This window comes from Oenanthe melanoleuca, chromosome 1A (genome assembly GCF_029582105.1).
Source record: "Oenanthe melanoleuca isolate GR-GAL-2019-014 chromosome 1A, OMel1.0, whole genome shotgun sequence".
Taxonomy (NCBI): domain Eukaryota; kingdom Metazoa; phylum Chordata; class Aves; order Passeriformes; family Muscicapidae; genus Oenanthe; species Oenanthe melanoleuca.
The window spans coordinates 42,062,868-42,089,235 of NC_079334.1; the positions used below are offsets into that span (position 1 = coordinate 42,062,868).

Genomic DNA, 26,368 nt, shown 5'->3' on the forward strand with positions numbered 1-26,368 from the left:
CATGAAAGATATTATTGCTGCAAAATTACAAATTACTTGCAATCCAAAAGGGGGGAAAAATGAAATAACAACTTATTAATAGTAGCATTTTTAAGAGATGATGAGAAAGACCACAGGACATAACAATGCATTTCAAATGCTAAAAAAGGTTAGTGATTCATACATAATTTTCCTTTTTTTCATGTCTAAGACAGCTATTCATGCCTAAAACAGTGTAAAGTATGTGAGGTATGTCCACTGACAAATATTATTTACTTCCCTAATATAATTTGGAAATCAAATTATGAGTCTGTGTAGAATTTTGTACGGTTTTTCTTAGATCTGATCACTGTAATCATGTGATATGGTATTATACTTTATTTTGCAGTGTTCTATACAGTATCTATTTAGTAATCTCTACAGTACTCAAAGAATACTGGTGTGTCTTGCCCTTAAAAAAAAGCTCTGCTTACTCTTGCCACTGGTGTTTATGATATTTTTGCTGCAAACATATATTTCCTGGGCTAGCTTTTCTTCTCTGTCATCTCTTACCTTTAGAGAATTATTTAGAGTATTGAAAACCTCAGCAGCACAAGAGATGGGAATTTGCTTTTGCAAGGCTGAGAGTGCCACAGCAGAAGCCAAGAGGGTAAAGGAAGGCAATGGAAAATTCAAGCAGCAAGGTGAAGGACAGCATCTAACAAGGAGACAGTGCAGTCTGGTGCTAGAGATGTAATATGAGTAATATGTAATATGTAATATGTAATATGTAATATGTAATATGTAATATGTAATATGTAATATGTAATATGTAATATGAGGAGCTGGACAGGAAGTGTCAAGAGACGTGATATAGCAGACTGAGAAGTGAAATGGTCTGGGATGGAGGCAATTTCTCTGAGCTGGTTGTTGAGCTACCAAGTCCACATTTAGCATGGATTAGGGCGGACAAAGGGGAAAGTATAAAGTGGGATAATATAATAAAAAATTTGAAGTGCTCATTTAGGCAGAGAGGAAGATCCCAGGACTGGTGTTTGCTGCTGAAGATGGAGATGCAGGTCTAGGGGAAGAAGACTTGAAGACCTGGAGCAGACATGGGGTATGGGCTGAAGAGGTAGGATGTAAACTCTGGATTAAGCAGCTGGAGGATGAGAATTCTATGACAAAGCTGAGCCTTTGGAACCACAAGGCAGGAGAAATGACAGGTTGGTATAGGGGGGCTGAATGAAGCTCTGTGATGGGACAAGAGGAACACAGGTCCACAGACCAGTCCAGCAGCAGGGCAGCAACAAGGATTCTGTGAGTGAATAAAGGTGAAGAAAGGGAAAGTGCAAACACACATACACATGCCCCAAGCCCCTGTATTCTTCTATGCTTTCACTGCTGTAAACCATGACAGCCCCAGGCCTAACCAGGCTGAGGATGTCCCATAAGTCTCTCCTTCCCTAAAGAGCAAGCTATTGCTGCTATGGCAATAGCATATTATCCTCACTTACTGAGAGGAGGGGCTTAATGATAAAAGATACTTCCCTTGCACTTTGATACCTGCTCTCTGAACAGCTGCCATTGCATATGGAATATTACCAACACCTTGGATAATAAACAGCACTCACAAAATAAAGCTGTGATTTGAGGAGGTCTAGATTAATGGAGAGAAAAAACACAGCCTGGAATCTGGACTTCTGTAAAACAGATAACTCCAACTTTTCTAAAACAGGTAAGAGAAAGATTTAATAAATATTCATTGCACCTGTACTCCCCAGAGTAATGCTTTCTCCTATTTAGTTATTACACACTGATTAATACCTACAAATATGTGTAAATGTCATATTCTTACAATAATATTTTCATAAACACTGTCTTCAGTAGGCAAATTCTTCCACTTCAGCTTTTCTTCTACTGTAGTTTGTGTTTGCCATATAGGACTTAATTAACTCTCAAGCAGGTTTCATCAACATAATTTTTTAATGAAAAAAATAGTACTTTAATCACAATACTGATATATAAAAATGAAAGAATTTGGATATTAGCACAGTCTTCTTACCTAACTGCATAAAAATGTTGCAGATATTACTTATTGTTCCCACCATACCAGTATGTATAATATGCTAAATGCAGTTAAACTAAAATTTGTTAAATGATCCACCTAATGCTCACATTGCTCTATATATCCTTCCATATCAACTCAGTTGAAATAAAAATGGGTTGCATCAGATGATTACCTAACAGGTAAGCTATTAAAAGTAAAAATTGCAAATAATGCTTCATATTTTTACAACAAAACCTAGGACTCTGTATGATTCTTTTTTATATATAAAATGAGCTAAAAGGTTACACTTTGAAAGCACACATAACAAATATGGGTGTGAATGGTCAGAAATTTGGAAAACCTATCTAGAATTAGAATAGACTTGTACTAGATTAAAATACTATTCCAAGTCAGCCAATAAAATTCTCAGAGTAATTCCAGAAAAATAAAACAGTTCATGTAAAATTAGGGCTTTTACTATAAAGAATAGCAAACAAAAAGTAGCAAGGGGCAAAGAGAGTAGATAAGGAATAATATTAAACAAAATAAGCTTTTGACTAATCTTAACTTTCTTTTTTTGTTGTTTTACTTCTTATTAGTTGCTTATTATGAATTTGTTAAAAATGTAAAATAAACCCCGACAGGTAGGACAGAGATTATGGTTATTAGGATATATTTACACATAAAAAAATTATGTACTTTAAAAATCCCAAATAAATGTGTTAAGCCTAATGAACCTTTGCAAATGCAAGTTAAATGCCATATGAATGACCACCAGTGATAAACTGCAAATTAGCTATATACAAAAATCAATCAAGATTGTCCTATCATAGTGTTCCCTAGCTCCACCACAAGCTTCCTCAAAAGGTAATTTTTTACTGGAAACAGGTCTTTTTTTCTGCTCCAAGGCTTTGGAGGGCACATCAACAGTACTAGGGGAACACAGGGTAGCAGAGATTTCAGTGTTTAGGGTCCTGCAACAACCAGGCAGTAACTAACCAGGATTTTTTTTCAGTCCAAGAGAAAAGACAACTCAATAGGCAGATACAAAAAACTGAGTCAAACAGGTCACTTTTTTAAAAACTAAAGCTTTTCTAGTATCTTTAGATCCACAGCCCAAAAGATGGTTGCACTCATTAAACTGCAGAAGCAGAACCAAGAGAAAGAGCACGTTCTTACCTATGCATTTAGCATGCTCTCTTGTCTTAATTAGGAGTGGTGGAAACTATAAACTTCAACCACTTCTTGGGCATATTTGCAATATTCTAATACCAAGCTCTTCATTGAATCAGATGTATTCCATTAATTCTGGGGATCCCATCAAGGGATTCTCTTTCTGCCCACTTAGTGCTCAAGGTCATCTTTATCAATGACTGAAACTGTTCAACTGAAAAATTAACCTCAATAAATGGAAAGTATTTTTTAACCTTGAAAACCAATTCTACTTTCATAAAAGTTTGGCACGTCTGGTTTTTTGTCATGGTGCTGGTGCTTATTCCACCCTAATACAATATGCATACATGCGTTGGCTGGCTTTGCTTAAGAATACATGCACTTAGAAGTGAATGCTGTAATGTTCAGAAAAAGAAAGTTTTCTTGAAAATAAAGATGCAAAATTTTAGATTTCAACTGTGAAGACAATCTAGTCATATCCTGTAGCCTGAGTGATTCTGTTGGTGCTAAGACAGAAGACTTGCTATTGTCTGATACAAAAAAGTCACTTCTGAAAATTATTACAGCATATATCTTCTGGCCATCAGGGGAGCTCCAATGGCTTCAGCATAGAGCAGGGCATGCTGCCTTCCTGCATGCAGTCAGACTGTATCCTTAATTGCATAAGGACTTAAATTCCTCTCATGGAAGACCAGGAGATCCTGGAATAGCACCAAGCTGAGGGTCAGAGCCCTTTTGTTTTTCTCTTGCTTATTAAGTTAACTCAGGAGAGCTTCTTTTTATCTCTGCACCTGCTCCCCTGTGTCCACCCTGTAAGTCACTCATTTCAATTGCAAAGCACAGTTTCAAGAATCTAGTCTTATTTATGGTCTCTAAAACACAAAGAATTAACAGAAGACAGGAAAAACATTTTAGAAAATTCAGATAGGAGTCCCAAGGTAGGCATGGGGGAAATGCCTACACAAACTGACATATTTTCTAATGACTTTCTGAGGTCCTAATGCACCTTACACAGCTGGGCAGTTCTATCCCCTCCAGATACAAAACTAACTTCATACAGTTCAGCCCTGAGTGCAGCCCAGCAAACTGAAGGTGATGAAGGAGATAGGGAATTTTGTTTCATTCAGGTCTGTGACTGCCCTACACAGTTAGTTATAAGGCTGCACATCCAGACTTTATCCAGCCAACTTAGAGCAAAGCAGAGCAGGTGGCACAGCTGTTGGCCTCCCTCTATTTAGACCTACCTACAGCCCTTGGCCAGAAGCTTAATAAGATCAGGAGCCTGGCATTACAATTCTCTAGTGCAGCTATGGCCATACTGTTTGTAGCCAGTTTAGGACTAATTTATACTGCCAACACTACTTGGAATCAAGTGTCTGGTGCCTCCATTTTTAACTATTGAAAAGGAAAGCAGAGAAGTAGAAAATGCCATTTAATTCCAAGAACACACAAACTCTAGCCAAGAGGATTTTAGGAAAATATAAATTGCCTATACCTATGCTAACTACTTCTAATTGAACATATAATGAGAAAATGTTACTCAGCTATGTTTCACGTTTTAAAGAATTTACAGGGATATCTTATAAATTTCAGTGGAAGAAAACAATTACACAGTTTACATAATTTTTTATATTCACAAAGGCTAAGGAGAAGGGAACATACAGCTACCTTAGGTTAAAGTCCAGTGCTTCAATACTTAAAAAAATACATTTACAGAACGAACACTCCCCACCTGTGAAACACACTGTGAGTAGAACAGATGGCTTTCTATCTACATAATTTCCTGAAAGGCATTTGACTGCCTTTGTTGCTGAGCTTCTAGAGAAACCACTTTCCTTCCTAGTTTTGTTGAGTACAGTCTAAACCAGCTGTTTGCTGGGTAACTGAGTGGACTATAAATTTGCAAAGCACAATAACACAGTCTTTATTTAGGAAGTCTTCACTGCAGTTTGTTATATTTTGACCCATGTATAGGAACATACTTTTGGAAAAGTCTTATTGTATTAAACTTGACATGAGAGCAAAGCATTACATTAGGAAAAAAACACTATTGCCAACTTAACAGTTGAAGTTGTTTCAAAATTTTCAATTAATCAATAATAATGTGAAAAGGTCCTTTCTTCCAAAGTGTGGCCTGTACTGAAGAAAATTTTATTCTGTCATCCTAGCAAGCACTGTAGAAGACTCTGATCTACAAATTGCTGCTTGGATGATCCTTATACAAAGCTTCTACTTGGACAGACCTCACAGTTTGGCATCATTTGGAAATTTTCTAGAAACATAACAAACTGCAACTGGTGACAGCTCATTCTGACAGAATATTCCAGCCTTTGGTTCTATTAGGAGAAAAAAAAATAGAATTAATCATAAGACTTTACAAGCATTAAAAACTTGCTTTGAAAAATACACTGCAGATCTATATTCCACATATTCCATGATGGGAATTGATACAAAGTAGGCCATAAAGTTAGACAAAAAGAATATTCTCTAACCCTATCATAGTACAATCTTTTAATTCTGGGACAAATATTTACAAAGAAAATCAAAGAAAAGGGTAAAAAAGGCACATTGTCTATCACTTTAGATTGAAAAGTTTCTGTGGCCTTCACTAAAAGCAGAATTTCACCCTCCTTTGTTTTAATGCTGTTTTCTTGATCTCCATCACAGTTCACTGCACAGCTGCCCACATGAAACTTGCCCCTAGGCCTCATATGGATGCTCAAGGCAATCAAAGCAATGATGGAATGAGCACAGGCAATTACTGTCCTCCTGTCATCTCTTCTGCTTTTTCCAAAGATAGACACAAACACATTAGTGGCCAAGGGACACTGCTCTCACTTAAGAGTGTACACTTTTTTCCCTCTATCTATCACACACTACAGCAAATAACAGAGAGGAAAGTATACAAAGCTTTGCATATGAGTTCATGAAGATCTGCTTGTGTGGGTGTTGTAGAGTAAGCTGTGTTACCTACTTGGAGTTTACATTTTTTTCAGATAGAGAAGAGAGTGTGTACATATACTATGTTCTGAACTCTTTTGCCAGTTCAAACACACTGAATTTAACTTATTATTTTTGATTTTTGAATGCAATGTATCCAACTCAATTTTTATTTTAAAGGCTGTTGGTCTCTCTTTTCCCTTCAGGCATATTCCATGGACAGATGACGAATGGCACATGCATTATTGTCATTTGCAACAGAAATCCTAAGCTGGAGTGGTACTGTTATTTGCTGATTGTAGTTTGCCTTTCCACTTTATTAACAGGATTTCTAGGCAATATACTTGCACTAAGACATTATGTTTACTGCATGAAGACATGGACTACCAATACCATATTTCTCTTTAATTTGGCACTGTGTGACTTTGCTTGGACTCTCATGGCACCTTTTTCAGTGTATTATAACATCCAGAAGTTTGCTGTCTATTTCAGCCAAGTGTTTTATCAGATCATAGAACTATTCTTTAGTATTAACACCTACGGAAGTGTGTATTTCCTGACGCTCATCAGTTTTGACAGATACATAGGTGCTGTTCATCCCATCAGTTCCTTAACATGGTGGGACAAAGAAAAGGCTGTGTTCTGCACCGTTGGGGTATGGATCTTCATAGCCATTGCATCGCTGCCTGAGGTTTACGGCACATTTGCAGCTAGAAGACAGCACGACATCATCAATTACCTGGATATCACCGGAGAACCACTACAATTTGCCATGCCATTCACATTCTCCAAAATTGTACTGAGGTTCCTAATTCCAGCCACAGTCATCTTCACATGCTACATGTTGACTCTCAAAGCATTACTACAGTTCAGTAAACGTCAGCAGAGAAGGAACAGACTTGTTAGGCCTCTGTTACTGATTTCAGCTGCGATAATTGTGTTCGCTGTTTCTGTCATACCTTACCATGTTATGATGATGGTGATACTAATTTACAGAATTAATTGCCAACCACCCTGTGAGAATATAAGCACATTAAGTGCCATTTACAAAGTCACAAAGATCATCTGCGGCATCAACAGTTGCCTTGACCCAATCATTTTTACAGTAGCAAATAAGACATTCTGTCAAAGTATAAAATGTCATCCCAAATGTCAGTACTGCTGCTGTCTGACAGGAAGGGGAAGGGACATCACTCTGTCCCTGAGAACAATGACTTAAATACCAGTCTACAAAGACTTGCATCTCCAACTTCTCATTTGGCTTTGTGTCATCAGAACCATTTCATATTTGGTCTCCCATATTGTACAAGTATCTCTCAAATAAGCAAGAATACACAGAAATGGAGTAGAATTTAACATGACAAGAAATCCTAGCAGCTCCTAGCTTTGCAGAATTGGCATTTTAAATATTGTTGTACCCTAATTTATTGTGAAATAATACTTCTATTTGTATGTACGTGCAAAATGGAGTAAAAAATGATAAAAAGTTCTAAGCAGCTCTTTTAATTCTGGGCAAGAAGAATACACTGAGATTAAGAGCAGACAGTGTTGAGAAGCCTCCTCATAGTTATTGTTAATTATTTCTTCATCTGTTTGTAAGTGCTGCTGTGATTGTGATTGTGATTGTGATTGTGCAGTTAATAACTGTCAGAATGCTTACAGCTGAACTGCTTGAGCACTTGCAGAGAGGCTTTCTACAAGTACTTCATTTTAATGCTGCTTGCACTAGAGTTCCAGTGGCAGTGGAACCTCATTAACCCAGGAAAGAGCAGCACATTTCCAAAAACAAACAAACAAAAAATAAATAGTAAAATGAAGTCCCTGAGGATAGTCAGAGCCACAGTGAATCTGCTCATGAAATAAACAAGCATGGATTAGAGAGCTGTGCTAAGCCTTCTCCCAGGCAGCAGGGGCTCCCCCAGCCCTGGGCAGCTACAGCTGTTTGTTATTAGTGCTCTGCTTCAGGGGAGCCCCTGTTCTGCCTTGAACTCTGAACTTCTCTACAGGGAGAAGTCTGCACTGGAAAAGCTCTGAAATAAAAAGGTGGCTGAGCTGCAAGAAAGGTAAGAGATGTCACTACACAAAATGCCTATTCTCTTGTTCCTTTGGGGTTTTAGCATCACAGTTTCAGAACAGTCCAAGATAATTAGAACAAATGCATTTTAGTCATTCAACCAGCACAACAGTCATCAGAACATCCACCTTCAAGAGCCATTAAATATGTGTTCCTTCATCACACTGTATGGGCAAAATAATCATGTTCCAATAATCAGCCACCTGCTGACTTGTTTTCTTGCCAAGTTCCACACATTACCTTGTTAATTACAAAAGCCCATGTATCAGTGAGCACATTAACTTTACTTTCAAAGTTACTGATGACGAAGTAGATTTTAATATACTTTGTACAGTCTTAAGTCTTTAATTTCCACAGTTTTAATATAATTTTCTCCTTGTATGTGTTAGAAAATTATACCTACATGAGTATTCAATCTCTCTAGTTCTATGTTTCAATTGTATTGTCTAAATAGATACATAATAAATCTATGAAAAAAATTTTTTAGTTGTCTGTGACAAGAAAATAATTCAGTTCTGATAATCTGAAACACTTTACAGGTGTTGGGATGTATTACTACACTCACAAAAGCCCACAGAAAAATTGCATGCCTATGTGTACTTACCTCATTCTAAGTACTTCTTCTTTCCTTTGATATTTCTTAATATTTCAAATTTTTTACTTTAAAAAAAATTTTTATTGTCTATTAGAAAGATGCTTCCGTGTCTGGTTACCACCACTGTCTGTGTCCACAAGTTCTATAAAGCTCATTAATTATCTATAAATAAAGCCATCTATAACAGAGGTCCTAAGATGCTCACACAAATAAGAGAAAAGGGGGGAAAAAAAGAAGAAACAACCTCATGCTTCTAAAGAGATTAGTCTCAACCAACCCTGAATAATGAAGAACAGAAGGGAAAAAAGCAGATAAGGGCATTGCTACAAAACACATCTGTGCCACAGTGCCTCTGCTGGCTGTTCTTGGACCTCTCACACAGCATGCCTTTGTCCTGGGCTAAGTCTAAAAGCACAGCATAAGCTTTATGCTTCCATCTCTTACCCTAAGCTATTTCTGTTTCTCATGATACTCAGCAATGAATATACTCTAGTAGCTGATAAGGGTTCTAGACACTTGTTTTCCTGATTATAAATGGTTATATAATCAATTAAACATACTTTTTAAAAGCATTTTTGTTCAACTAGGCTGATCTAATGCTAATGTTGCCCTGATTGAAACCAAAAGTTTTCTTCAAAAAGGCACAAGACATCTGTTCGTATTTACTTGCTTATATTTTTACTTTGAAGTACATTATCCTAAAATGTTTTATTATAATATTACCTGGATATAATGACATTAAAAAATGAAATTAAATGTTTATTCCATTTTGCTACAATAAGTGAACAACCAACTAAACAGCCAAGAGCCAAAGTAAGCATCTTCTACTATGACAATTATGTTGCAATATTGGTTTCTCACAGATCTTTGTTTGGATTAAATCTGAGAACATGGTATCCTGTTAAATACCTAACTATAATGAGTTTGAACACATTATTGTAATAATGTATTAGCCTACAAAACTAGGAAGGTCTAGGAAGCTTTTGTGTACCTTATCTAGATATTCTAACGTCTCTTCATAATACATTCAATGAACACAAGATAGACCATGGCCTGAAAGATTTGACCTTTTATGTGTGTGCTCAGCTGTTGTCAGAGAAACAACTTTCTCATTTACTATTGTACAGTCAGCATTGTTATGTAAGCAAAAAATTGTTAAACCAAAAATCTCTACGTTGAAGAGATAAATTTTGCTACAAATTTCCCAAAGTTACTAAGGAAAGCCATCTTTATATTCTTTATTTTTCTGTGTAATACTTTCATCTCAGAGAGAAACTTCTGAAATGTTTGTTTATTAAGACAGCTTAAGAGCTTACTTTTTTAAATAAAAAATGTTTAGATGTTCCTAAAACTTTGGTTTTCTCTTCAATATACATAAATGAGTGTATTCTGATATCAAAGTTTTTCTTTGCCGTGCCTCAGAACCACCTCACTTGGCAAAAAGCTAACAAACAATACCATAATCCTATTAAAATACTTCACTATTGTACGTTGCTTTCATCTGTGGAAGTCAAATCTCTTTAGGCAGGAGAAAAAATATGCCTAGGCTGATTCTACAGCTGGAGGAAGCACAGCAGAGGCAGGTGATATGGTCCATCATCTGCCTTGTAAAGAAGTGTAGCTTCTCTGCTCCTGCTTTAAGGAGACATCCAAGACTTGACCAAGTCTCCCTGTGCTCTGCCTGGAGCCTGCAATCAAGAGATGATGGGATGTGCTGGCCTCCTGCAGAGACCTGTCAAATCTACAGCCATCCCAAGTTCTCTTCTCAGGACTTCTCCCAGCTTGGCACTTAGCTGCTCAGTCCCTTCCAGTTCACATGACTCAGCACAGACGGGGCTTCCTCCAGCTGGGAAAGGTGAACCCTAATCAGGGAGCACTGCAGTTCTCAGCTTTTGCAGTCTAAGGTAAAATGCAGCCTAATGTCACAAAAGGCAACAGTCAAGGTCTCAGCTACTGACCCAGCTAGAAAACTGATGTCCTCACACAGAACACTGTGTGCTAAGACAAAGGGAGCTTAGGATCTCCAGTTTCCCACCAGTTCAGCCAACACTGGTCAGAAGTCTGATGTCCATAGACAGATGTCTGTCCAGTGGGCTTCTTGTGCAGCCTGTCTTGCCTGATTTTGGTGGTCTCAATGGCCTTATCTGAACTAGACACTGCAGGTGAGTGGACACAGGTGAAATGCAAGCACTCTACCTTCTTTAGAGAAAGAAATGCCACTTTAAAAATGACACATAGCCTTTAAAGATTTCTTGCTGTTTCTCAAAGAACAGAATTGTTCAAAAGAATGCACATTCATCTTTTAATACCAAAACAAGGACACGAGGATGGACTTTTGCTGCTGCAAGGAAAGAGCTGACATTTTCTTTTCTTAGTGGATTTCCCAAAGGCAAGAAAGAGCTGGGTGGTGATGGTCAGTGCCATCTGCCATCCCAAACATTGTAGGGGGGTCCTGAAGGCACCACATCTCTGCTTCACATTAACGTCATTCCTATTACCCTGAAGCAATATTTCAGGCTGCTGATTTGGAAGAGTTGTAAAATGCAGATAATGTGGGAAGATGTAAAGCTATGCCAGAATTCGTGTGTAGGCAGGGCTGAATTCTGAATTTTTCTGCACCTCTCAATTTCCATTGTAGAGATTTAGCCTATAATTTTAATTTTAGACTTTACTATTACTGACGTTATTACTTCAGGTTTAGACAATTGTGCTGATGCAGATAAAAGGAGACCTGTAAAAATAGATATTGATTTCCTATAATGTTTTAGAACATTTTTAGTGGGGAACTAACTGAAAACCCTGCATTAGCAACAGAAAATGCTAACGCATTTGTTCCTGAGGTGCAGATTTTTAAATTCTACGTGACTCAATCCCAGGTTACAAAACTAACATGAAAAAATAATTCTCTTTTAAAATAGCCTCACTGCATAGTATTAAAAAAAGGTTATTTAAAGGGCATGTAAGTATTTAATTATATTTTTACACTTTTTATTCTTTTAGAATTTTTAGCATTTTTAAGAAACCTGGGTTTTAACTGCCAAACCTATGTAAGCAATTTCACAATCCTCCTTATTTTTTTTTTTAATTTTAGAGCTAAAATGTTTTATCAACATTTATGTCATGCCCCCAGAAACAACATTTTACTTCTTTGAATTCTTTGGAATCCAAACTTCATAGCAGATAAAAGAAACAAAGCAGTATTTATAGCCTGTATAATGCTGGCTGAACTCTGAAGGGAAGTGCTGAAATCTCTGTTCTTCAATACTAGTTTGATGATGCTCTGCAACAACTTGTCAAAATAATCAGGGTTTTTTCTGTACTGTTTGTTCTTTTCTCCTGAAGCCAATTCACAAGCTTATTTTTAATAATAAATAGAATTGCTTACAATGTATCTACTACATAGGCATTTAAAATAAACATTTATAAAGAATTCTGAGTCAGAAAACAAAGCAATTTAAGCATGAGGTTTATTTTTTGTCTTCAATAAATATTTGCAACTCTGCTGTCTATGATGGAGACTGTGGCCAGATCCCACATTGGACAAACAGGAACTCCAGGGGTTACGGAGCAGGTCTGTGTTTCCAGTGCCAAACAAAGTGGAGAACTGGTCGTGTGGGACTGAGAGGAAGCACACTCCAGTGACAAAAAAGACACTCTCTAGCTCACAGTGGAATACAGGGGTGTGTACACAGACCTGAGCTTTTCCAGACTCAGTGAAAACTGGTTTTTGTAAGCTATACATTCCTCAACTGGCAGCTGTATATGCATCCAGATCAGCACTTGTCTGAGCACCAAAAAGGGACACAACCAATTCACCAGTTCTGTGTCAGAACTAGCATGTACTTCAATCTGCACAGGTCTTACACAGGAATGCTGATTATTATCCTGCCAGATTTGGACCAGTCTTATAGTTAGCAGTTGTATTTCTTACCAATGAGTGTGTAGCACTTGCAGTATTTTCCAGAATATTGTTCCTGTTACAGAAGTGGTTGATAACCCCAAAATTCCATTAACTTTGTATTACTACCCCTTTGCCCTCCTAGCAGGGGATGGAGGATGCCAAATTACGATTTCAACAAACCTATTTTATAATGGCACCACCAAAACAAATGATGCAAAATTAGTTCCATGGGTTGAAATCTTTGCAAGACTAATTTCAGTTTTGGGCAGAAGTTTCCAAAAGCTGAAAAATTTATTCAGAAGAAAAAAGGTCAGGTTCCCTACTTTGATAACTCAGGAATATATTTAAAATTTTTATAGAGTCAAAATTGAATAGCTATGTCTTCTTTTAATCACCTGAAAATCTGAGTTTTTGCACTTGACATTTTTCACTCAATTGAAAAATTCAGAGAAATGTCATAAAAATCTAAGTATGAATATGGTTCATATACTTAGCTTCCACCAATGCATAAATGTCCTGCAATGACAAAATATTAAGCATTGCTTATTAATCTTAATTTGCCTTTCTAGAAATAGCACATCATTGATTTGTATTATGTACACTATATAATAATGTCCAAAAAGGATTATCTACTACATACAGATTGAAAGAGACTACAGATGAGACTAAACTGTCATAGCCCCTATATTTAGTAACAATTTTGGAAAAACTGAATTTTAAATCATTTGATACTATGTTATTTGCAAAAGTAACCAGGGCAAATAATTTATTCCAAGATCTATGTTTATTAGGAATACTCTGGCTGAAGAAATTGTGTTATAATAATCAGTGAAACTGAACAAAAAATATTTCCATAGCAAATTTCCTTTGGAGATGATGTATAATGAAGACAAATTTTCATACTAAGAAAGCAAAAGGGTGGGTGGGTTATAAGTAGAACATACAAAAGTGCTCTTTCAAGGTGACTGTGTAAAAAGCTGGTAAACTATTAGGTCAGCAGGGAGAAGAGGAGCAGAAATTTTTCTAATTGAAAAACTTTTTAATTTTTTCCAATATATGCTTGTTTTTTCCCTTTGTTTTTAAATTAATGATGAATTTAATCATAAAAATAGTGTACAGAAATATGCATTGCTATTCTTTCATATTTAGCTCTCCTTATTTGGAGGACTGTTTAACTAGCTGCCATGTTCACTCGAGACCACTAGAAGGAGCTCTTCTGTTGAAAGACAATTATTTCTGTCTGAATTGCTGTTAAAAGCTAATTTTCCTCCAATAACTGTGGTTCTGTCCAGTTGTTTACACAGACTGTAATTGCAGCCACTATCCCTGCTATAAAACAGCTGGACCTCGTCTGCTATTACCATTATCACAGCATGAAAGTAACAGATCTGTTATCACTCATTTCCTAATAAATCGAAATCCCATCTGAGCAGGATTTTAATTAGTTTTGCTGGAAGGTGAGGCATAGAAATTGTGGTGGAACTAACAAACCACACATTTTGTAAAGTTAGGAGTCACAGAATCATTTTGCTTGGAAAATACTGTTATGATATTTGAGTCCAATTTTACACCAAACACCACCAAACCCATTCCTGGAGCAAATTAAGGCAGAATGTATCCCTAACTAGAATTTATTAGAATAGAACTTGCACACTTGTCTGAAGTCTGAAAGAAAGCCCAATAAAAAATAAAAAAAAATAAAAAAAAAAAAACCTACCACCAAACAAAAAACTAAGACAAACATAAAAACACAAGCATATGATCTATACTAATTCCACACCACCAAAAGTATTGGGACATCAAACTGCATTTAAAATTACAAGGATCAATAATTCATCTCTTATACACAGCCTTATATGAGCCTCAACCAAGTTTTGATCTAGAGTGGCATCCTGATAACCTCTGGGTACACACAGGCTGCCTTGGTCAGATGTGTGCCCTAGCAAAGCAAGAAAAACAGTCTCAAGAGAAGTTTGCTTTTTATCTGCAGCCTAAGAAATGGAAATCTATAGACCTCCCCAAAGAGTAGCACTCCTGTTCTACTCTCTGAATTTAGACAAGTCATACAATAGTGACCTCTAATTTAGACAAAAATTGCTCCACCTTTGGCTGCCACGGAGATAAGGCTCATGGGATAAAAGCCCCAAACCTCTTCAAAGTAATCTCAGCTGGAACCTATCAAGGATAACATGAAACCAGTGGTAGGCATGGAGAAAACTGTAAACACTTTTTTATTTGCTGCATGAAAGTGACACAAAATTGAACGTTATGCTAAGCCCTGAATTCCCCAGAGCAGGAACTCCACAGACATTCCACATAAAAATCTTATTTTCAGTTTCTCCTCCCTTTTCTAGCACATTACACCATCAGGTGTGAATTAACATCCATATTCTTGGTCACATACATCTATGTGTGGAATTTATAAAAAGAGCTAGGATATTTGAGGAGTTTTGTTATTCAAAACTGTGGTTTCTCAATTTTAAGGCATTTTACTCAAGTAAGCTAAAATTAAATATTGTTGTTGCTGTGACTCTCTAGGAATGTTTTTCTCCATCTTGCCTCATCTCTTTACTCCATCACTGCACTCATTATTTTTTTCATTGTTTGTTTAGCACGTTTGACTTTACCTGAATCTTTTACAGATTTCTTATTTGCTTTACTACTAAATGAAAGTGTGCTTCATAGTAGACAGACATTGCATCAGTGTCCCAGAAATAGAAAACATTATTTAGCATGTATATAAGTGAGCATAATAACCCCTACACAGCTGGCCACTTTGAAAGATCATACCCCAGTGCTGCAGATGAAAGCTGAATTCAGGGCTCTGCTGCTACCTCTACTCAGATATCCTGCTTGCTCCTGGGAGACTTCTTTCCCACATAAAGTCACCAAGAATGGTGTGAATCCCCAGAGCAGGAGAGTTTCTGCTGTTCCTGCTATCCCCTGACATGAGTGACGCAATGGGGAAAGGGGCATTGCCCTTTCTAAGGGAAAGAGAAAAGAAGAAAGCAGAAAATTCTGTTTTCCAGCATCTGAAATTAGGGTATGTGCCTCTCATGTCTCAGCAATCATATTTAGAAACCCTATTTTTCTGCCCTACCTGTGTCATAGGGAACAATCACTGATCCCCCCTCCTTGAAAGTCCCTCTGGTTAGTGAATACATTTACAAATTCTTTTCACTTTTGCCATATGTAAAAAATCTATGAGAAACATACACACCACACCCACTATTTGCTAAATAGTCCTTATATCCTGATAATGTATTCAAATTTTTTTAAAGACCAGAATATGCTGAGGGTTTTTCATTCTAGAATTAAAAAAAACCAAACAAACCCACATATATATATATATAACTTTTTAAGACAGGTGCACAGGCTGGGGGAATGTACAGGCTGGATTCTGCTTGGAGTCCCAGAAAACCACACAGAGAGAAATGCTGGTTTGTAGGTGAAGCACCTTCATGCTATTCTGACAGCCTAAGGGGATCTTTGAAAGGACACAGCATGACCAAGGAAATCGTGTTCTCCTGGGGACTCTCCAGCAGGCACATGGCAAGGTGATGTTCCATGCTAATATCCTCTCCATCTCCTCCTTGTGTGGGATAATGATATATGAAATTTGCCCCAGCACTAGGTTGCACCTGCACTATGCCCATCAGGATGCATCTACTAAGAATAAGCTCACTTCTATTTCTGGAAATTGGGGAATGGAGACATATCATTCCCATAAGTGGCAGCCATCAACTCCATAATCACTCCTGGCTTCAAACAGAAAGAAAAATCTGAAAGCCATGTCAAAAAGATCAAACACAGATTTGACACATCAATATGAAATAGCAATGAACTTATTTTTAGTTTTCAGTCACTGAGTGCTAAATATTATCTAGAGCTTTCCCATTATGGAAAAATCTGACACATGTAGCTCTTCTTGCACTCTTATGTTACTGCTTGGGGAGTGGGATATGCACCTCCAGTAGAATCAAAGCTTTCATTGAAGAGAGAAAAATCTTTTTGTAGCTATTGCCTGTATCTCTCTAATTAAACTCTACAATTTACTGCCCAAAGACTGATTCCACAACTAAGGCTAAATGCAGACAACAGCAGTCTTCTCATTGACTGTAAAAAGAGGAAGCAGTGAGATGTTATGGCTCTTCTAAAAATAAGGGTAAGAGAAGAAATTAGGAGGTCACTTGCATGCTTTTCATTTATATTGGAAAGGTCACTTGTGGTCTCCCTCATGAATGATGTAAAGTTTAAAATAAACTGATATCTGAATTACTGTCAGCTTGCCAGAGCTGGAATCTGATGAGCCTGCAACTCATTCAGTCGCTGGCTGAGAGCATCTTCTTTTTATGTTGATTTTTTTTTTTTTTTTTTAACTTGAGGATTCTGGCTCTCAGAAATGCTTGCTCACAGTCATTTGTGCATTATTATTAGCAAACTGTTAGACTAGCCCCTTGGCATACATTTTGTAGGACCAAAATAATTTTATTGTACTGCTTCAATATTTTACTGGTACAAAAGAGGTGCATTGACCGTGAGGCAAAATCACAGCAGACCTTGAATACCTTCAACAGTATTAACTTGGTCATTGTTATTAAAATAGTGAACAGGCTCTCAAAGACAGTATTTTTTACCAGCTATCACATTAGTTGTTTTCTATTAGGCTGAAGTCATCAATGGAAAAGAAAGAGCAGGAACAAAGTTGCTGGGTATTAAGTGACAGTCTTTACTGTAAGGTAAGACACAGAGCTGACAACAGAAAAGAATAAGATCTACCAATCAGTTTAGAATTTTATGCAAGTATTGCTGTACATACACCAATTCTTTCTACAGATGGTGGCATAACTATTCCTATCACTACCATCAAACTGGAATGGGAAACAATCTGGCTGAAAAACAAGCACGCAAAAATCTTAACAAATCTATGGGAAGCTTCTTTGGCAAAACAGATCGCATAGCTCATTAGCTATTTCACAAGCACCACTATGAAAGTGATATGCCAACACTAGCAGCAATACCACTGCCCAGATTTTACACTAACATGACCCCTAATATATCAGGATACTAATTGTTTATGTAGTATTGTATTAATTTATCCAGTTACCAGACTAACATCCACTTTTCCTATGTAGTGCACCATCATCCTGACTAAATCCCAGTCTGCCCAATTTCCTCTTGCAGTCTCCATTAAGTTAATACACCCCTTACATTTCAGCATAAAAGCAGACACTAAAGAGTCTGCTTTTAAGCCATTTGCATGATCTTTTACAGCCTTCCAGATATGAGGTTTGACAAAAAGAGTAATGTTTTCAGACAGCATAACCTTGGTGGGTGTTTTGTTTGAAACCCTGCCTGTATAGTGAAATTGCTCCCAGCATGGCACTACTGTCTGTTAAAAAATCTGCAACATTTGTGTGCACCCACAGTTAAGTGCAATTCCTATAATGAGTGTTTTATTCATTTATCCCAGTGTCAGAAGCTCAGATTATAATTTAATTTTAAACAAACTGCATACTGTGAACATTTGTAAGAGAGCAAGCCATTAAATTCAACATATACTTTTACTTGCTTTATTATGATTCCTCCACTTTAAGAAATACAGATTTAGTTATATATATCTTGTTTTCTGTAATTTTTTATAACACATTAAGTATTTAGTTTTTCTATATGCACCATTTAGAAAGGAACTTACAAGTATAAATGTAAGCATACTCATTGGCAATTGATTCAAACACAAGTACAATCCAAATACAAATACAGTCTCTCTAATCAGACTTTTAATCCGATTTTAATACATCTTTAGAATCAGAAAAATGGGCAGGTAGAAACATATGTTTTGTAGTAAGTTTTTAAAAACTGATGTATATAATATGTAGCATCAGCTAAGTATTAGTGCACATAAGGACCAGTCAAAGCAAAAATGTCGGACTGAAAAAATAAGATGTATTTCCAAGTATACTGCCCATTTATGAGTACTGCTAATAATCTATTCAAATTGAAGACTATTTTAAATTTACATGATGGATCATGCTTATCTATATAGATGCAAAATGCATAGCCTGAACTTTGGGCCAAAAAACACCCCACTGAATTCAGAATTTAGGTCTGAAGTAGTGCAGAAGAGCAACTGTGCATATGCTGAGCAGATGCCAGTTAAAACACCCCTTCTACACCTTAAACACTGTGTTATTTTCCATACAATGCCCCAGAGCAATATGAAAAATAGGCAAATGCTTATTTAGGAATTTATTTTAACTCAAAATTTGAAAGCATTTTTTGAATGCAGAGTGTCATCAAATGGGTCAGTTTGTAAGCTCTTCCTGACTTAAATAAAGCAGAAAATTCATCAAGAAATTATCACTTTCCATTATCTCAAGTAATTGTCTCATAGAGAAAGAAAAAACAAACCAGGGGTAGGTATTTTTACTTTTCATTTCCCCAAATTTTCAGTAGTCTTCTGTGACCTTTCACTTTCCATTGCAAAATAAAAAGCACAGCAGAACAAATGCCTAACCAAATAGAAGGTATGTTTAGTGATGGATCGAGATAATACAGTGGATAACAGCCAAAAGACAATGTTACATTCCACTTGTTCTGACCACATGTCATGAAGATAGAAAGAATGTACTACATAAGGCCTATTTTCCACAGAAATATTTATTGTGGGAGATGTTTATAAAATGAAGTAAGCCATTTCTTGACTGAAGAACAAGAAAAGTAATTGTTTTCTAATCTTGTTTTAAGTCGCAAGGAGTGTCTTGAAGGATTCCATAAAGATGATGTTGCTCAAAGGTTGCAACAGGAAACATCCCACTGTGTCCTCCAGTTAAGATCTCTCATCAATATAGTTTACCTACTCCCTTATCTCTCTGTAAACTCAAGAGTGATGAAGCCTAAATCAAGTTTCCAGCATATTTCTCCTTCCCTTTTTAGACACATAAGATGCTTGAACTTATTTCTTTTATTTTTTTAGTCCATGACAGTCATGGCTATCAGGCAGTGACTGTCACAGACAGTTAAATTATGACACAGCTCTATCTACATTATTTTTCAATTTCTATACAAACTCAGCAGCAAGAAATACAGAAGACAAGGAACAAAAAAGCAATAAGGGCATAGAGAAAGAAAATATTTTCCTTCCCTCTTCACTTAAAGTGAGATGTGCAGACTAATCCTTTTCATTTTCAATTTGCAGCCTAACTGAAAGGGGGAGATTGGTGCTGTTTGGTTTCCTGATTGCAGGTAGTTATACACAGGTCACAAGAAACAACATGTCACAATTTCCTCTTCAAACAGAGTTTAGCAGAGAAAAAAAATAAACAAGGATTTAAAACCAGAGTGGTCCTAAGCAATTACATATTAAAAAAAAAAAAAAAAAAAAAAAAAAGGTAAAATTTTAAAAAATTACAAAAGTAGCAGTTACTTAGAGAAGTAGACTAGGTAAATTAAAAACAATGAAGGGGTGAATTAATGAACTGCTTGATGCCAGAAGATCCAGAGGACCTATTTCATGAGGATCTCGAAAAAGGAAGAGATTTCTAGGCAATGAAGTCATTAAAGTAGTAGCAAATAACAGGCAGAAAATATTTCAGCATGGTCTGTACAGATCTTCTGGAGACACAGAGATAACTGAAGCTGCAAACTCACATTCTCATCGAAGCAATCTCTATCCACGCGAGCTACACAGCCACATCAGTCAGCAGTACAGTCAGCTCTTCAGTCACACTGCCTGCCATCTGCTCACAGTGTACCACAAGCAACAGCACATTTCCACTGGCACACTGTGTGGGTGCAGTCCCACAGCACTGGAGCCAACACAAGGTATGGCTGCCACAGCCCCCAGCTATCTTGGCTGCACAGTCCTTGGCCATTTCATCAGCACTGGCACTCAAGTGATCACATCAGTCCAAGGAGCTGCTGTAGATGACAGCAGAAGCAAGTGATTTTACATGAGATTGGCTGCCTGAGCTGGCTTGCTGCACTGTCACATCAGCAGCAGCATTGGCTCAAGGGAGGCACCAAACTCATGTGGTTGGCATTAGGAGGGTGGGGTTGTGACAGATCTATGTTGGCTCAAATTGCAGTGAAACTCAATGTGCAGCAGCCAGCCTCAAATCAGATTGTACCTACACCCACGTTGCTTGCCCAGACCACAGCCACAAATATCCATAAGCCAGCACTGCCTTCAGGGTTAGGAATTTCTTGCCCATTAGTTCCCTCTCAATGCTGACCCCATCTTAGCGCTGCCACAAACATCAGTACGGTCAGACATGTGATCCTTACAGAAATAAAAGATGGGCACTGCTAATATGAGTAAGTTCCCTATCCTGTTTCACTAAGCAACTGCACAAAGGCACACAGCAGCAGACACTGAAGGCTGGACAGACCTTCTTCATTTGGCAGTAAGACTGAACCAAGCCACTTTAAAATTTATGTTTAGCTACATATGATATTCACGCACAATTCCAGAAGGTATTATCATAATAACCTACCTAGATAGAAGATAATTACTCCATAGTCAGAAAAATGTGTTCTCAAAAATAAAAATGCATGTCTTGATGAGGTCATATCCTATAAAAAAAACTTGCCCCACTGATTGTCTAGTCCTTCAGTTAAAAAAAAAAAATGCTGGCTATTTGCCACTTCCAAGCACTGGACCTTGCATTGCATATGCTGAACTAAAAGTTCTGTCCTTCAAATTTGAGCAAGTCACTCTCTAATCTTCCTGTTATCCTCTCAATCCTCTCACTATCGGCTAATTTTCTAAATTTATCATCAGTTTCATCACTTTTCCTTAAACATCTTCAGTTTAACAAAATCATTTCTCAGTTGGGGAAGCAGAATTGAAAACATTCTTGTGATAGCCCTTGTTCCAGGTAAATGTCCTCTTTATGGGAATATTTTACATGTACCATTACACTATGGTAAAATAGCTGAATAGCTGAATGATAAGCTTAATTATTTTTCAAAATAAGTGCTTCAACAGAAGTCTGTATTAAAAGAAGTCTCTTAATGTGGTTTTGCTTGTTCATTCCTCAACACAATAGCTTTACATTTGATTTACTGAAACAACAGTGGCTCTCTCTTGATCTTAATAGAATGAGACAGACTAAGGAAATGGCCTATCGCTCATGTGCTTCCAGGTGTTCCAAAAACCATCCATCCTTCAGTGTTACTAGTATAACAATATGGGATTGTCCATCTAGACCAGCAGCAACACACCCAGAATCAGATGTTTCAAAGAACAGTGCAAATGGCAGGAACAAAGAAATCTTTTCTCCTGAAGGTTTCAAGTTATCTCTAGGACACAGCGACAGCCTTCAGCCTTCAGATACAGCATTATCTACATGTAAGTTAAGACAATTAATATTCTTGTATCTTTATATATTTACATCAAAGTTCTCAGACTCAGAATTTATTCCAGGGCCATTTCATTTCTTTCAGTTAGTCATGTACAGTATGTTCCTCAGTTAAGTAATATCTTGTGGATGGAAACAGTTACTGTCATGTTTTTCCCCATTTCTCGCTTTTCCACTTTACTGATTTGCTCTTGTACTAAAGCAGAGACAGGTTCTACCTCTCTAGAATTCCCATTTTCACATGGAAGCTCTTCAGTACAGCTCTGCTAATACAAGTGCCCCTGCCTCCACTTCAGAGTTTTTTGACAAGACATGAAGAGTTGCCGCCCCAAGGAAATTTTCTTCAAATTGCTGAGAAAGTTACATAATAAGACCTAAAACCTGGTCTGAAGGTGCAAATAAGTACATTTGTAACATGGAAAACTTGAAAATTACTGACCTCCCAAGTATTTAAAACATGTCAGGTTTCACTATTTTTTTCCCACTTTTTTGACTGAAATCATTGAGAATTATGCTATGGCATTAGTTTTTATGATGGTGTAAGCTTTGATGTCCTGAGTTCTATACAGATCTAAACAGTAAAAGCAATTAAAAGCAAAGTTTACAAAATTGACACTAGTAGAAAGCTAAAAGGAAAAGTCAGAAAGCCATTACCAGGAAGTCAGCAGATGCATCTTTTAACTTACCAAACAAGCGCTGATGGAAGAGAAATTTCCCAGCTATCAGTCCTGTGAGAATGGCAAGGAGCCACAGAAACACCTTCAAGAATCTCCAGCCTCCTCCTTCAGGGTATTTATTTGTTACAAAGGAGAAACAATTACCAACAACAATGACATTGGCTTCTGTCTGGCTGTGAGATACTGGGTCCTCAGCAAATATTAAGAAGTTAAAGAAGATCACTAAGTAAGCCACAACTAAGCGAGACCACGGGTGCTGGAAGTAGTAGCGGAAGTCTTTATCCATCCTCAGACACTGAAGAACTGGGTTTTGCCTGTATGTAAAGACAAAAATGCATAATGTTATATATACCCAAAATTCTCAGAGCTTAGGAGAGACTCACACATTACAAAAATCAAATCATTGCAACCTAGTCATCAGTAATTTTTAACACTTTAGACTTGACAAGAAATGAAAGTTTCAATCAAAAGAGATAGTTAGGTCCAGGCAAAGAAAAACTGAAATTTCTCCCTATTCCAATGTAAAAACAACAACCAAACATATATGCATTGTGGTACAGGATGGGGCATGAAAATAATGAATATAAGAACATGGCAGGCTACCTAAAACTCAGACTGCCTTTCCAGTCACACAAAAAACACAACACAGATTTCACAAACGTTCATGCTAAGCCTAAATGAAACCTTTCTCCATGTAGGAGAAGGATGGAATCAGCCCAGGAATTCAAAGGTCTTCTATTAGAAGCTTAAAGCATATGACCCAGAAACATCAAACACTTATGCTCACATGAAAGAAAAACATGTTGGAAAAGTTTCTAGAATTAATTCTTGCAAGTCAGGCCAGGCTGTATAAATATTTTCATTGACTTCAGAGAGTACACCTATAGGTAAGCATATTTTCAAAACCATAAAATAAGGCACCCTGAAAACAGACTGTTCTGTATGAATACAAAAACTCTATTTTGAAACCTGTTTACTTATTAAGTATGGCTACAGAAAAATGTGACTGAGCATGGTCAACATTTTAGTTGTTTTCCATTTTATTTATTTTTCTTTTATTCACAACCAACTAGTTGTTTCATCCTCTTGAACCCCTTTGCACAAAGATACAAGGCCTTTGTGTTGTAAAACACCAAAATTATTCAAGTGACAGAGTGTGTAGGAAGAAAAAAATACTGCTTGTTTATTACAGCATGATCCTTGAAGGATACATTGACAAATTTTTGCAAATGTCATATGCCCTGCAGCAAAAAGCAAACCAAACAAACAAAAACCACCCCATAAAATACCTAAAACCCCGATCAATTACTCATCCCTTCCTGGACTTCTAAGTTAGAAGTTGCAAACTTAGAAATGGCATAAATTTGATTCAATGTCTTCCTTTAGTTAGTCCCAAAATTATTTAATTCCATAACTCAATTTATATTAGTAAAATTGCAAGGAATCCTGTACCTATTAAATGAAAAGGATAAAATAACCTCTTTATAGATTCAGAGAATGCATTCAGTAAATAACAGAAAGGAATAGTGTCCCATTATCCATAAACGACATATGAAAAAGAAAAAAATACCACATTACAGAGTTAAAAAGTTGGCACAAGGAAGTGTTGGTCCTTCAAAAACTTTATGGAAAAAAGTGATTTAAAGTAAGGGTCGTCGTCTAAGAAAATACCTAAATACCTAAACTGCCTTTAGAGCCATAAGGATGCCTGAAGCTATTCCTTGTTCTGGTTTCGTTCTGTTACCATTAAGAAAAGTTTTGGTATTTCCTTATGTGTATGAACCATCTTACAGCTCGAATAGGGCTGGAGATAAACAACTACATGTCCTGGTATTTTTTACAGCTGCCGGATACCCGAGAGTTGTCAAACACCCAGCTGAAGACGCGGCTTCCTAGGAAGCGTTTTATAGCATCAGAAGCCAATATTAGAAACAGCAGCAGTGAGAAACTGCTAACAAAAATCCTGCTCCCACCTACCTGAACGCCAAACCCGCGGGTGCCAGGAGCGCGGCGGAGCACACGGCCGGCACAACCTGTTAAATAAACGGACCGTTTCGCCTGCCCCCGGCGCGGACCCGGCACCCGCGCCCACCCCGCGCGGCGGCCGCGGCCGCTCCCACCCGCCGGGCTCCGGGCCACGGGCCCCCGCAGCGCCGCCGCGGCCGCCGCCGCTCTCGCTCGCTCGCTCGCTCACTCACTCACTCACCGCCTGGGGGATCGGCCGCGCTGCTGCTGCTGCTGCGGCTCGGCTCGGCACCCGCCCGGTGCGGCTCCCGGCGGCGGGCGGCCCCGCTCCGCCCCGCTCCGCTCCGCTGCCCCCCGCGGCCGGCAGGGCCCCCAGCCCCTCGGGCGCTGACAGCGCCGCTGCTGCCGCGGCGTCCCGCCCCCGGCTGCCGCGGGAGGAGCGGCTGCGGCGGCGGCGGCGGCTGCGCTCCTCCGCTCCGCTCCGCTCCGCTCCGCCGCCGGGCGCGGGCGAGCGCCCCGGCAGTGCCGCAGCCGCGGCGGAGCGGGCGGCGCCGCTGCGGCAGGGTCCCGGCGCCCGTGCCCGCCCCTCCCCGGGGCTGCCAGCAAGGACCCGAAACGTGCGCGCTGCGCCGCGGTGTCTGTATTCACCTGGAAAAGGGCGGCCGGGGAGGTGAACGAAACCCGAGCAGCCTTCAATCCCCATCGGTCAGAGTCCGGTATTATGCAAATTTACGAACGCGGGGAAACAGGCGGTCAAATCTGGTTATTTATTATCCCACAGCAAAAGCACAGGGCTGGCAATAGCAGCCAGATCACTCAGGACGAGCTATGAAAATATGAGCTCCTCATATTTGGGAGGGGAAGGAGGTTTACACCCAATTTACTTACTTGGGAAGGGGCTATGCTGAGGCTCCAGGGTGCACACACAGTCTGTAGGGTCACTGTGTCGGGCAAAATGACTGTGCAGCCTGCCAGAGTTGTTGACATTGCACTTCAGCCGAATTGTCAACCAAAGCCTTTTAATGTGGGATGTAGTCCCTAGTGTCAGTGTGCTGGTATTGCTGACATCCCAGGAAAACGTTTACAGGATGCTCTCAGCATTGCATTATGACTGGGTTTTAATGCAGTATGTACTAGATCTGGTTATTGCTGAAGACAGATAAAATCAACTTGAAATTGCTAGATACAGCCTCAATATATTGTTGAGAAAAGTTAGGTAACTCCATTGGACCAGACATCTGAAATTTGGCATCAGACATTTGGTTGTTTCAGGCCAAGGTAGACAGGAATGTGGCTGAGATCCACTGAGGAATGTGGAAGGATCTTTAGAAGAGTCATGTTGCAAAAGACCAGCCCAACCAGAACAAGCAGCAGAAGACGACTTGTGAACCCGTTCTGTATTTCTGGCAATACAGTTTTGTGTATTTTTGTAAATAAATCTAACTGCTATTGAAGATGTCTTACATAATCACTACATTATCTTTCTCAGTGGAATAGTCTGAGACCCTCAGTTGTATGTAGAAAAATGCAGTATTCAGTATTTCACACTAACACACCCCAAGCTATCTTTATGGTAAAAAGAAAATTCAACTAGTCACAGATGAAAAATCATCATGTGCAATGTGAGAGTACAGAAATATGGTGAGAAGCACTAAAGCACTGCCTGTTCATGC

At 38.3% G+C, this 26,368-nt stretch overlaps 2 protein-coding genes across 4 annotated transcripts in view; one reads left to right on the plus strand and one right to left on the minus strand.

Moving 5' to 3' along the window:
• Positions 1-25,396, minus strand: part of TMEM117 (transmembrane protein 117) — a 172,525-nt gene extending 147,129 nt beyond the window's left edge. The window contains exons 1-3 of one of the 3 annotated variants that reach the window (XM_056481877.1): positions 25,344-25,393; positions 24,708-24,763; positions 22,740-23,044 (exon numbers count right to left, since the gene is read on the minus strand). In XM_056481877.1, the coding sequence (XP_056337852.1) occupies positions 22,740-23,016 (277 nt within the window). In that variant the 5' untranslated portion in view covers positions 23,017-23,044; positions 24,708-24,763; positions 25,344-25,393. Of the gene's footprint in view, positions 1-22,739; positions 23,045-24,707; positions 24,764-24,936 lie in introns of all 3 variants that reach the window. The other 2 variants (XM_056481878.1, XM_056481875.1) reach the window with 2 other exon arrangements.
• Positions 1,555-9,110, plus strand: LOC130248256 (P2Y purinoceptor 1-like). Its single transcript, XM_056481879.1, has 2 exons — positions 1,555-1,696; positions 6,328-9,110. Exons 1-2 carry the CDS (start codon positions 1,627-1,629, stop codon positions 7,338-7,340), a joined length of 1,083 nt encoding a protein of 360 aa, XP_056337854.1. The 5' UTR covers positions 1,555-1,626; the 3' UTR covers positions 7,341-9,110.
• Positions 25,397-26,368: the final 972 nt, after the last annotated feature.

Coding starts and splice junctions, on each gene's coding strand:
- LOC130248256 (XM_056481879.1), top strand. CDS start 1,627: ATGGAGAGAAAAAACACAGCCTGGAATCTGGACTTCTGTAAAACAGAT. Junction 1,697..6,327: donor CTCCAACTTTTCTAAAACAG/GTAAGAGAAAGA, acceptor TTTTCCCTTCAG/GCATATTCCATGGACAGATG.